General features: G+C 39.4%; 1 protein-coding gene across 5 annotated transcripts in view; it reads right to left on the bottom strand.

The window, feature by feature from the left end:
* Positions 1-12,802, bottom strand: part of ZNF532 (zinc finger protein 532) — an 85,609-nt gene that overhangs the window by 33,690 nt on the left and 39,117 nt on the right. For all 5 annotated transcript variants that reach the window (XM_007069421.4, XM_043547348.1, XM_043547349.1 and 2 more), the window contains one exon: positions 5,167-7,529. In XM_007069421.4, coding sequence (XP_007069483.2) covers positions 5,167-7,509 — 2,343 coding nt within the window. In that variant the 5' untranslated portion in view covers positions 7,510-7,529. The remainder of the gene's footprint in view (positions 1-5,166; positions 7,530-12,802) is intronic.

Here is a 12,802-nt window from a genome sequence, read left to right as displayed (position 1 = left end):
AAAGGGTTTATTTGTTTTTTAAAAGAATATTAGTAAATACCATGAACCAAAGTAATCCCTCAAACAATTTAACAGTTTGAGAATGTTATGCTTATTCTAACATGGAATATACTTTTTATTAATATTATGGTGATTCTCCACCAGGGTCACAGGCATGTTCCAATAAGGATTGCTTATCTGAGTAGGATTGCAGGATCAGACCCTAAATATATAAGATGAAATCCTGGTTTCATTGACGCTAATGGGAATTTTGCCTTTGACTTCAATGAGGCCAGTATTTCACCTGTAAAGGAATTCTTTTTTAAAGATGCTATTTTGTACTACTCTCTAATTTTAGAAACCTGACAAGAGACAAAGTTCATTTTTATTCCTTTCATAATGCAGGATCTCAGTCTAAATGCTTTTGAGGACCTATGCAAACCCAGAAAAAAATTATATATAGTTTTATTTTAAAGAAGAATGTTAATATGAAGTATCTTGAACTCTACACTGAATTAGGGAGTTTAATTTTATGCAGCTCACTCTTAAACTTTACTTTATAATCCTGATGGCCCTATATGTTGGAACATGGCCTTGTTCTAAGCATGTGCCACAAAATGTCCTCATTTTACACACACACACACACACTTTAAAAAGCCAAATATTTGTTCTTAATTGTCCCAGTAAATAATTCCTGAAACACTGAATTATGACTTCCATTACTAATAGAACTAACGTGGGGTTTTAATTTTGTGTTCATCACAGGCTTAAGGGAAAAAGCCTGACTAACCATAACTCTATTTAAAATGTTCTTACCACATTTAATGAGCTTCAGTACCACTGCCACAATTTATCTTTTGCCATCTACGTATTAACAAGCAGTAATACAATAGTGGAGAATCTGGAGTATTCTTTGATTACATAAGAAAATGGCAAAACAAAACTTCTTATTCCAATAATAGAAATATATGGATTTTTCATATTCCTTCCAAAGTATCTTTGTTTGCAGCACTACAAAAGAAAACCCGGATGTTACGCCACAGAAAAGCCATACACCATTACCAATCCCACTAAGTATTCCTCAATTTCAGAAGTGCCAGCAAGCAGTTTGCATAATTAGTCTACAACACTAACACTCCAGAATGTCACAAAACTCCAGCAATACTAGTTGTCAAAGTAGGCAGTTTACTACTTTAACAAGTGTAGAAAATATGTGTAATTGTAGCTGCTTACAAGAAGACACTACCAGGGAATTCTACAAGCCAACACTTCTGCTTAACACTTTACGTTGGGCTTAAGGTGAGCCTGAATTTCCACATCTATCATTCCAACCCACATAAGAGCAAATCATGTTTTTCTTAGTGTGACAAGCATTACAAGCATTCGGATCTAGGAGTAAGGAGGAAGAGGCTTGGGGGAAAATGGTGGTGAGGAGAAATAAAAACCCACAAGACCAGGTAAGTCATATTAAGGGGTATTGGCTACACAGCTTCCATGAGCACTATGCAGTTATACCTCTAAGCCTATCTTACCTGAACATTTTATTACTTCAGGTTCACTGTCTTCTCCATATAGCCCACTGACTCAATCCTGCACTTACACATGAGTGGGCCCATTGAATTCAATGGGACTACTTACATGAGTAAAGTTAGGGCTTGTCTACACACTGTGGCAAATAACTCTAAGCGGGTGTAATTTGTGAAGCACTCTAAATGCTCCACATAGGCCCTCTGGCATGCTCTAAACGGTACCTACTTCAAACTGACGTAGTGCTATACTGCCATGTAGATAAGCCCTTATTCATATATTCATCTACAGTATTAGACACATAGTCCGTTTCCGTGGTGGTTTGGGTGGATCCTTCACAAAATAATAAGAAAGAGTTCCTATAATATGTGGAGAAGGACCTCCATGTTCAAACCGTTAGACCGGTGGATTTTTTTGGATAGTTTTTAAAAGAAACCTTCTAACCTGTTTCCGAGAAATATTTTTAAAAAGAAAAAATTGTTATCTAGACTAAACCAAAACACAACATTTGTGCTAACTGCACTGCAAGAACAGTTAAAAGGACACTGTGAAGATTGGTAACCCCCAAATAGGAGTTACTGTGCTTTCTATTTGTTTGCAAAATCCAAATAATTCCACATGTTCTTCCCGGCTCCCCCCAAATCAATCCACCTTTTTTGACCTCCTCTCCACCCCCCACTGCCCCAAGAAACAAATCAGTCTAGCAACCCACATTCTTGAGCAACTTTACAATAACAAGTCAGTGCTAGGTAAAAGGAAGATCAAAAGTCAATAAAGAAATAATATTTCTCTTTCAAGTTTCTAAAGGGATATTATAATCAGAGAGAAAAATTCAAAAATTATTAATAAATACCTAGACAATGTCCTTCTGAAACAAACACTATTCCCACAACAATGCTTACACTGATTGATGATAGAGCACAAAAACATATCTTGTCAGAAAAATGTGATATACTGTTGTTACTGAAGTGGTAGTGTTCATTTAAGCTGCTTTCATGTTGGGCATTCCATCTCAGTTGTAATTCTACTGAATGTAATAATGCACACATATAAAAAAGTGGTCAGAGAGGCTGAAACCATGTCTGACAAAGGGAAAAGACCACAATAAATAGGAAAAATAATTCTTTTTTTTTTTAAAGAGGATTTTGCAAACAACAGAGATTTATAATATTTAAAACCTATTTATTATCAGTGTCCTTTAAAAAAAAAGAATTAAAATTAAAACTTTCTGCCCTTGCAGTGGCTTACTGAAATAATGGAGACTGATGTAGCTAAAATGCTTGGATTTTTTTTCTTTGAAAACAGAATATCACATGGCCAGACACTAAGGCCTTGTCAACACTTAAACTTTTAGAGGTTTTGTTACCAGTTAGAGACAGCCAAGTTGTTCACAGGTTATATGCAATACAGTCTAGTTTGTGTCCCCGTAGCAGCTTTTCTGCCTTCACAACTGTATTTGAATGTCCGCATCTCTGATTCTGCCTACTCATGTTTATATTAATACATTCTGGGGAAATCTGGGCAGCTGTCCCATAGGCCTCAGCAGAGGAAAATGTGTCCAAAAGACATGCACACAGCACAGAATAGCAGCACACTAGGCAAGAACATCCTAGTTTACGGACAACTGGGAGGAAACAGCACAAGCCACGCCGATTATACAAACATGATTAGGTTGCTTTGCCCACCCTGGCAAAAACCACCAACAAAAACCCGGCATGATGGACCAACATTTTTTTTCATGCTTTTCTGCTCAACTCTGTTCATTTTATCCTTACCTCATCCTCCCAGCCCACCCGCACTCCACATGTCCTGTCTGATATGTAGCGTCTGAGCTCTCTGGGGCAGGGAATGTCTTCTTTCTTACTTGCTTTTACAGTGCCAAGCCCAATGGGGCCTTGGTTGGGGTTCCTAGGCACTACCATAATATAAATAATAGTAATGGATTAGTTACAAAAAAGCCAACTGTACGCCAGCCTAGGCCTCTGACAGGGTTAGCTGACCAGTTACGGAGTTTTAATTATGTTGCGCATGGGCACAAAATATATTTAGAGTCAACCATGCCAATAACTGGCTAAACACTTGGTTCAAAATTATAGTGGGACCAAAGGGTGAAAATTCACAATTCCATCTTCTTCGCCCAAAGCCTAAATAATCAGACTTTATGCAGGGATCTCTATAGCATTCCAAGGGTGGGAATCCACACATATCAAGCCACAGTAAAGCCATGAGATTTCACTGCAGGCCCTTTGTAACTATTATTCCAGCTAATAGCTGGAATAGCATCTGCTACTGTGTCATATAATCCACGCAATCCTGGATTCAGTGTTTCCACACTCATCTACCTTTATATGCAGGGCTACTTCAGCTGATGTGTACAAAGTGTTGCTTCACAGACATCCTACCAGCACAGTCCCACAATGTGTCTTGAGTAATATGGAGGCCCTTGTAAAAGCCACCTGCGTCTGTACTGTACTGTACTCTGTACTGTATCAGAGGATTTCTTACTAAGTGCAAAAGCTCAGCAAGTCTATCCCTGCCATTGCCCATAAGAGGAAGAATGTTATACCCACACTCCTGTCTCTGTCGATCTGAGTGTATTTACTGGCTTTCCATTCACACATAACAGGAAGTTGCAACACAAAAGCCAGCCACATGCTTTGAAATACAGTAGAATCCTTTTTAATTGGCACACCCCAGGGAAAATCCAAATATGCCAATTAAGCAATGGTCTCAATTATCAGAGGCTTATAGACTACACTGTGCATTGGTTTATTTCACTTTTATTTAATAAGTTTATGTAAATTATGCAATGTACACAACATTTTAAAAATACTATATTAAGATAAATTTGACTCATTTTAGCAATCATAAGAGAGAAAGAAAGCAGTAACAAGAAAACAAATGGGCACACAGCTTGAAATATATGCTAGCAAACACCACTTTTCACTCCTATTTTCAGAAGGCCTGCACAGCAGGCACATCATTTAAATAGAGTTAGTGTGCCATTTATTCATTGCCTAGAGTCACTGTAGCACCCAAATAAGCGCCTAGCACACTTACGGCACTATAAGTAATAGAAATTGAAATCAAATCAAAGACACAATCAACCATAAGACAATCGTTCCCATTAAGTGCGTGTACTGTTAAGGAGGGTGCCAATTAAGTGGATTCCATTGTATATTTAAATTCCAAAGCATAAAAAAGGATCACTACAAATTCTCAGTGAATATCATTACCAATTTCAGTATCTCAGGGCACAGTTCTCAGAAACTTCCAGGGCTTTGGAGCTGTGCTCCGGCTCCACTCCAGCTCCAGACAAAAACCTGCAGCTCCACTGCTCCGGAGCTGCTTCGCGGGCACCACTCCAAAGCCCTGGAAACTTCGCTAAATCTTAATTTTAAAAACCTCCACCACCCTTACAGATGTAAACTTTAAGACCTGGATCAAATCAGATTTTTCCAACAAAGTACACTCTAATTCTGAAAACAATGACATTCACTATTTTGTGCTTGCAGTTTTTTTCCTATTTTTAAAATATTTTTTCAAGCATTTATTACTTCTCTCAAATGAGGTATGAATGTTTAAGTGAAAGCAAAAAACACATTCAAATCTCCTATTCTTATTGCTGAAACACTGGAATTTAAACATAAGATACTCTACTTGTCCACTTGTGTCTGCAGCCTGCTGGAAATGTGTAGCAAGAGATGTCTCATCTTGGAAAACTTCATTGCACTCCAAACACTTTAGACTATGTCTACAGAGTTTTGATGGGTCTTCATCTAGAGGCATAGCTGGAATGATAGGAGTACTTGCTGGGGCTGATATTACTGTTCCAGTTATGCCAGACTGTATCTTGGTTACAGTATGTGTGCCAACTCCCACTGGGCTTTGAAGAGTAGAAGATGCAGCAGTATTGCTTGAAGGAGACGCTATCATTTGATCTGCTGGGACTGGTTTTAAAATCAAATGTGAGCACTGCATTACAACTCCTTTTTCCTTATGTCCACGCGCATGAGAAAGAAGACTGCATTTATTGTAGAAAACTAAATTTTTTGTACAATGGTTACATGTCACTTCAATTCGCACGCTCCTCCTATCATAATGCTGTGTCAGACTCTTTTCGAGAGCAAACGAATCACCACATTCCAAACACTTGTAACCACGTGTTGGTAATGTTATACCTGCATTGGCAGGAGGACTGAGGTTTGGGACGTAAACTGGGACAGGATTAACACTACTCAGCACCTTATTGAATGCTTCCACTACAGAACTCTGCAGAGATGATACCACCTGGACACGTGACACTTTTTTAGAAGGCTGTGAGGCTGCTGCAGAAATTATTGCCTGCTTTATTTGTTGCTGAGGTTTTGTTAGCACTTGGCGGAGTTCAGAGGTGGTTTGAGCACCTTGAGGCAGAAGATTAAGGTTGGCAAGATGGACTGTCTTTGGCACAAGTTTAGCGCTGGCAAGGCTTGATGCTGGCACCACAACAGTCTGCTGCTGTATAGCATTTGCAGCTTTAATAATGGCACTACTGGCACTTTGCACAGAAGCAGCAGATATTACAGTGGCTTTCACCGTAGTATTGTTAGCAAGCTTCAGATTAATCACTTGTGATCCTGCTGTTTTAACTGCTGAAACTGGGAGAAAAGCAGTAGCCACAGGTTTAATAGTGACCTGTTTTGGTGCAAGTTCTGCAGATGCAACAGCATTGGTGACAACTGCTGACTGGAGAGGTGTCCTAGGAGGAGAAGAAAGAACAGCAGCAGAAGTTGGAGAGGATAGGAGAGATGTCATGGAAGCTACCATGGAAGCAGTTTGCTCTGGCTTTTTACCAGAGTCCAAATCAACTTCTGGCAACACCCTTGTAACTGTTCTCTTGATTTCCCCAGAAGAAGTCTTGATGGTTTTTATGCGAACTTTTGGAATGGCTGGCGTTGACCCTGCAGGAGAAGATGGAGACCCTTTGCTGCTGTTTTCACTTGATACACTTCTGGGACTATCGGGTTGTTTTATAGATGGTTTTTTAGCACCATCAATAAGACTCTGAGATTCAGGTGATTTCTCAATAGCCCGGGGACTTTCATTCATGTCTTTTGGTAATGGAGAAGATTCTCTTGAAGTAGACTGTAATTCGTTACTGGTATCTGTAGCTGCCTTTTTAGCACTCAGTGCTGCAATTGCAGCAATGCATGAAGAAAGCTTTGCTGATGACTTTGCTTTGGACTGTGAAATGCTGGCAAGATTTGTTTCACCTTTTTCAGTACCTAGTTTTCCATCAAGTACCCTGTTTTCAAGCAGCTTTTCAGAATTGTCTTTCATCAATTTGTCCTCTATTTTTCGGGCTTTGAATGGTTCATAGACACTTACATTCACAGAGTTTGTTTCTGTTTCTCTTTTAACACCTTTGTTTTTATCTACATTACTTGAAGCTGGAATTCCAGGTTTAATCAAGTTTTCCCCTCCAAGCATCTTTAGTTTGTCATATTCCTGCTGAGAAACTGATCCTGTTAACACATTTGCTCTGAAATTTGCACGCATCTCTTCTTTATCTGGAGGATCATCCACCTCTATTTTTTCATCATCATCAAATTCTTCAGCACTTGAGATTGGGCTAAACTGGCTGAAAGCTGACTCTTTCAGAGTAGCCTCAGAAGCTGACCCCTCCTCTTTCAGACACTTCCCTTCATCTTTACCATAACTTTCAAGAGCAGATGCTGTTAGAAAACCATTATGTAAGCCATTGCCTGTGGAATGGTGGCCATCCTTATCCACTCCTTCAGAAGACTCAATATTACGTACATTTTTCACAATGACGCTCACACCAACATCTGATGATGATGGCACATGAGAATCTTCATCTGTATGAGCATTCTGTTTTATGTGGTTTTCATGATCATCATGTCCAGACTCAATAGCTGCTTTAGGATCGACCATGTCTGGGATGTCAAAGGCTGCAAGAAGGTCGTCAAAGTCGGGGGTCTTCATATCCCCCATGGTCATGTATTTGTCTGGAAGCAAATCTGTAAAAAGGGCAGAGAATCTTTATATCAGTACCTTAAACATCAAAACCATATTTTAATACTATATATATATATATATATATATATATAAATAAAAATAATGCCCCTATACGTAGTTTGTAAATGTTTTTGCGAAGTGTTACCACACTTATTTCACCCATGAATGTATAGAAATGTTATAAATCACAATTTCTTTTCAGAGGTTAGAAATTATCCAGTAGCTGTCCAGGTCGAAGCGAACATGCCAAATGATTACACTGTGAGACCAGCACAAAAGAAGCCTTTGGGGATTATAATTTTCCCTTTTATTTTAGATTTACACTTTCCTTTCAAAAGCACCCTACTCCTGTGCTTAAAGCCAGACACCTCTACATTATGGAACTTAAAAACCTAGATCTCTTGCACATTTGTACTTTTCACTGTTAGCCAAACCACTGAACACACCCAAAGACTGTAGATCAAATGCACTCTTAAAAAATGGCATTGTTCCATCACACTATCCTCTATATGACATGAATGTCCAGAATACTCACTTTTCAGTACAGCTATGAAAGAGGTTCCATCAGGATTAATTCCAATTTAGTGTATTTAGGTTGATAAATTCAACTCCAATTAAATAGGCAAAGGAGTAGAGAGTGAGGAGTGTTGCCCATTATTTGACATCTACTGACTGAGACAAGATGGGTGATGTCGTATCTTTTACTGGACCAACTTCTATTAATGAGAAAAAAGCTTTTGAGCTACACAGCGCTCTTCTTCAGGTCTGGGAATGGTACTCAACTGTGTCACAGCTAAATACAAGATCAAACTATCGGTGACCCTCTTGAGTATCTTTCCCAGACCTGAGGAAGAGCTCTGTATAGCTCGAAAGTTAGTCTCTGTCACCAACAGAAACTTGTCCAATAAACGATATTACCTCACCCACCTTGTTTCTCTAATACCTTGGGACCAACATGGCTACAGCAACAGAGCATATCTAGTGACTGAATCAATTAAGGTCATGAGGTCTTTGCAGTACTGGACATTTGAACTGTCTTCACAGTAAACGGTTAACCTCAGTAAGCTATTTTCCAGACTATTTTCAGTCACCCGCTATGGCCCCGATCCTGCAAAGATTTACACACATGCTTAAATTTATGTACTGTGAGTAGTCCCATTGACTGTTAAGTACTTTTGTTATGGTGGTTGCCCTTTGTTAACTGTGACACTGCCCTGCAATCTTTCCCTTTTCTCTGCAAGAACTAGGCAGATTGAAATTCCTTTGAGTTTACAAAAGGGTGGATTGTTAATTAACTGCCCCCAGAACATTTTCACAAGGTTAGAGTATGAGGAGTACCTGTAAAGGTCCTTTTGCCCCCCTCTACTCTAGGGTTAAAATCCTGTTAATTGAGCTGCTTTTAAACACATAGCATACCAACACTATTTGCCTGACCAGTGAATGTACTGCAGAAACATTTTTCAAATGGTCTTTAAACAAACACACCCTAGACTAAAATACCGTATTGACCTCAGTTGTAAAGTAATGATATCTGGTCTACACTGGGCAGACAAGCCAGTTTTCTTTAATGAAAATGGAACATTTTTGGCTATAAGGAAGCAGACCCTCAGATTGTAACAAAGCAGCAAAAACTAATCTCAGGGTTTGTCCTAGGAGCTTCAGATGGACAAAAGTTCAACTACAGCCTTTAGAGTACCTAGTGCTTGAGATAGGAGATCTGCCTTGTGCAAATTCATAAGCATCTGGGAAGAATCTTTGCAAAGGCCTTGTCTATCCAGGAGAAATTACCAGCATGGCTATTCTGAAATAGTTATTCTGATACTGCTAGTCCAGTATAATTTAACTATTATTCTAGAATAACTCACCCATGTAGACACTCTATTCCAGAATAAAAGTGATTTTAGCCTGGAATAACTACTCTGTTTCCAAAGCAGAGTAGTTACTTCAGAATAAAGTCATATTTATTTCAGAACAGTGAGTCTATGCAAGGATTTTCCATTATAGCTGCCTGTCAATTTCCCCATGCACACAAGTCCTAACTCTCTGAAAACCTGATAAGAAAGGGTCAGGAGCTTGAATTTAGTGGCATTCTTACTTCCTGTGCAAGCTACGCAGAGGGCTCTGCTTGCTACCATTAAACCAGCTGTTTGACAGGATACAATTAAAAGGGAGTACTCGGTCCTGTTACATATAGTTAACAAGACCAGGGATGGTTCAGACAATGCTGCCACATCTGCAGGAGGGGTCAGGGCATGGGTTCCCACCTGAGACAGAATGAAGTACTAGTGACATGTTTATTGCTTGTGTGTCAGCGCCTTGATGGGTACATGGTGTGGAGAACAAGGTGCTACTTATTGAACGAGGGCACTATTAGGGAGAATCATCCATTTATCACTAGGGCAAATCACACATTCCTCTATTTCTATGAACCAGAAATCTTCACTCACTACTCACTTAACTCCTCCCACAAATACATATACCTAGTCTAAACATAATACCTAGACTTCCCTTCCCCCACCCTATATCAGGCCATGGTCACAGCATGGGGTGGAAAGAGCTTGCTTATTAAATTCTGGGCCTTGTATGCAAGGGGAAACAATAAAATGGCTTTGCAGGGGCTCCAGCTTTGTTAGTGTTAACCCTGAACAAAATACTACATCACAGATGGCTAAAATCCAACTGGAAGATGTTTCTGTGGGAAGGACACAGTAGTTCTCAACTATTCCACTGACAACCCAACCAAAGAAATACAGGATGCTGGGCCACAAATTCACAGGATCTGCTACAGACCATATACACAGATTTTGGTTTCCAGTGGAATTTAAAGTATCTTAATCCCCTCATGGAGAGATATCACTAGCCAGCTGCTCAGATTAGGTTTACTAAAGCACAACTCAGGACATGATACAAGTAAAATAAATAAGTTATTAAACAAAAATAAAATAAAAACAAATTTACCAGGTTATTGTGGTGGTGGGGTTTTCCTTTTTGTTTGGGGGACTGTTTTGTTTGTTTGTTTTTGAAGGCAAAAAGTGGGATAGGACTGCTTGAATAGGTTTATTTTTCTTCTTATTTTAAAACAATAATTCTGCATAAAGGAACTACAGCATGCAGCTCTGCGACTATTCAGTAGCCTTCCTGCCTCTCTGGTGCTTCCATCTGTACTGAAATATCCAAAACATGTTGTTTCACGCCTTTATCCTCAGTACTTTATTCTCCACATAATCAGCCAGTTGAGCTAGCCCATGCCTATACCTTCCATTACTGGTATACAAGGAAGATTCAAAGGTCTGAGCCTTAGGTGATGTAAATCAGTGCAGCTCCAATGAAGTCAACCCTCCACTATCTTTCTCAAACTTACCACAAGAGAGCGCTTAGGTATATGTACAGCAATAAAAACGTAAAACAGGGCAAGACTTTTAAAAGTTTGTAACAGAGACCTTAGGCCCCCATACTTGTTTTAGATGTACCGATGCTACTCACTGCTATACAGTTCTCTTGAGCTATTTAACTGCAAAAGCTGAGAATTCTGCTCTTCACCTTAAATTTGACACTTAATTCAAAATCTGCTTTTTGACACCAGTAAAAATGGTTCAGGATCTAAAAATGAATCTATACTAAGGCTTCAGCCACCATTAAAATCTGTTTGGCTTAACTAGTTTTAGAAACAGAGAGTAGAATATTAGAAAAATGTCCCCCATGTAGAACAGCCCTACAAGTCTTGTCTTGGGCCACATCTGGAAGAAATCATCACTACTTTGAAGAGTGACAGAGGCTTCAATAATATGACAGATTATGTTCCATGGATCACACAGAAGGCTCCCCAGACCACAGTTAGAAAAGATGATGGGGGTGTGGGACAGGACTACATTTCAGATAATCAAGGCCGAGTTGCAACAGAATTATTTGCTTGTGACATTTAAACATGTGTGTTCAGTTTCTATAACTCATTTTATGTCACCACATGACTGGGCTCCCTTAAAAGTTTTTAAGATGAGTTGAGATGTGATTTTTTACAGATGAACTGACCATCCACCCTGAGATGGGCTACGGTCTTGTTATAGTAAGTACAAGTGTTTGGGAACAAAATAGTGCCTATCTAATAGCTGGGTTTGGTGCCCCGATACACTAGTGAAGGACACCTTCAAAAGGCAGGCAGATAATATAAAAGTCTAAAGACCAGGAAAATTGCCATCTTGTCTGTACAGTGACTTGAGGGTCCAATCCTGCCACTTTTGGAAACCCACACTTCTACCATTCAGCTGATAGCTACAAGTATCAGGAAGGAAGTTTCTACCCACCAGCCCACCCACACTGCATCCAAGACTGCACCTATATCCAGATATCTTACTGATGCTTGGGTATTTACATTCCACTGAAACATCAAGCATAGGCCATTTCTGGAGACAGGATACTACTGGGTCTGAGGTATCTTTGGTTTGATCTAACATGGAAAACCCTATGTGCTATGAAAATCAGGAGACAACCTTGTAGAGCCCAGGAATTTAGATCTCATGTGGCAGGCAGTCATCTGAGAAACACATCTGCAAGTCTACTTGTAATAGGGCTCTGCAAGGGTTTGGGTAGCCAGGGAGCATCAGCACTTTCACTGTACATCACTCTTGGTGAGCCAACAAGTAGCCATTCCATGGCAAGAAATGGCTGATATCTGTGACAGTGGAATTGGTTGCTCAGCAGACAAACAAATGAGAGAGGCTGGAGACTTTCCAAGGGGTTTAAAGGAAAGTTTTAATATAAAGTAGAATTTTCATGTTAAATGTTGCAATTATTTAATCTAAGCAATACTTTTTATTTTGTACACAAACCCTGACAAAACTCTTTTTAAAAAGAGTAACAGTGAAACTCCTCACTACTAAATAAGCTCAGCCATCACCACGTTACGTTTACTAGCCTGCCACCTCAGATCAGTTCAGTTGCCATGGACTTTGCAAGTGCTACTGTGAAGGTAAATAATCTTTTCTTCATAGTCGCAGCATAGGATTTCAGAAATCCTTTGTGCTTTGACAGAAGAGACTCTGGACATCCATGTTGGAAACAGTACACAAAGAAGTGAACATAGCTGGAACTTTCAAGGACAGCCTTTAGCGGACCTATAATCCATGTTCCAATAGCTATTAGAAAGACAAAAGAATATCGGATACCAGCATCATGTTTAAAACATAGGAGGATGTACAAATAATGTCAAACACTGCACTGAGGTCAAACAGGAAAATAATGAAGTGTAAGGGAGCCAAGATCAGAACAGTGGGGGGAG

Source organism: Chelonia mydas, chromosome 5 (assembly GCF_015237465.2).
Source record: "Chelonia mydas isolate rCheMyd1 chromosome 5, rCheMyd1.pri.v2, whole genome shotgun sequence".
In the NCBI taxonomy this organism is placed as follows: Eukaryota; Metazoa; Chordata; order Testudines; family Cheloniidae; genus Chelonia; species Chelonia mydas.
This window is presented reverse-complemented; position numbering and strand designations above follow the sequence as displayed.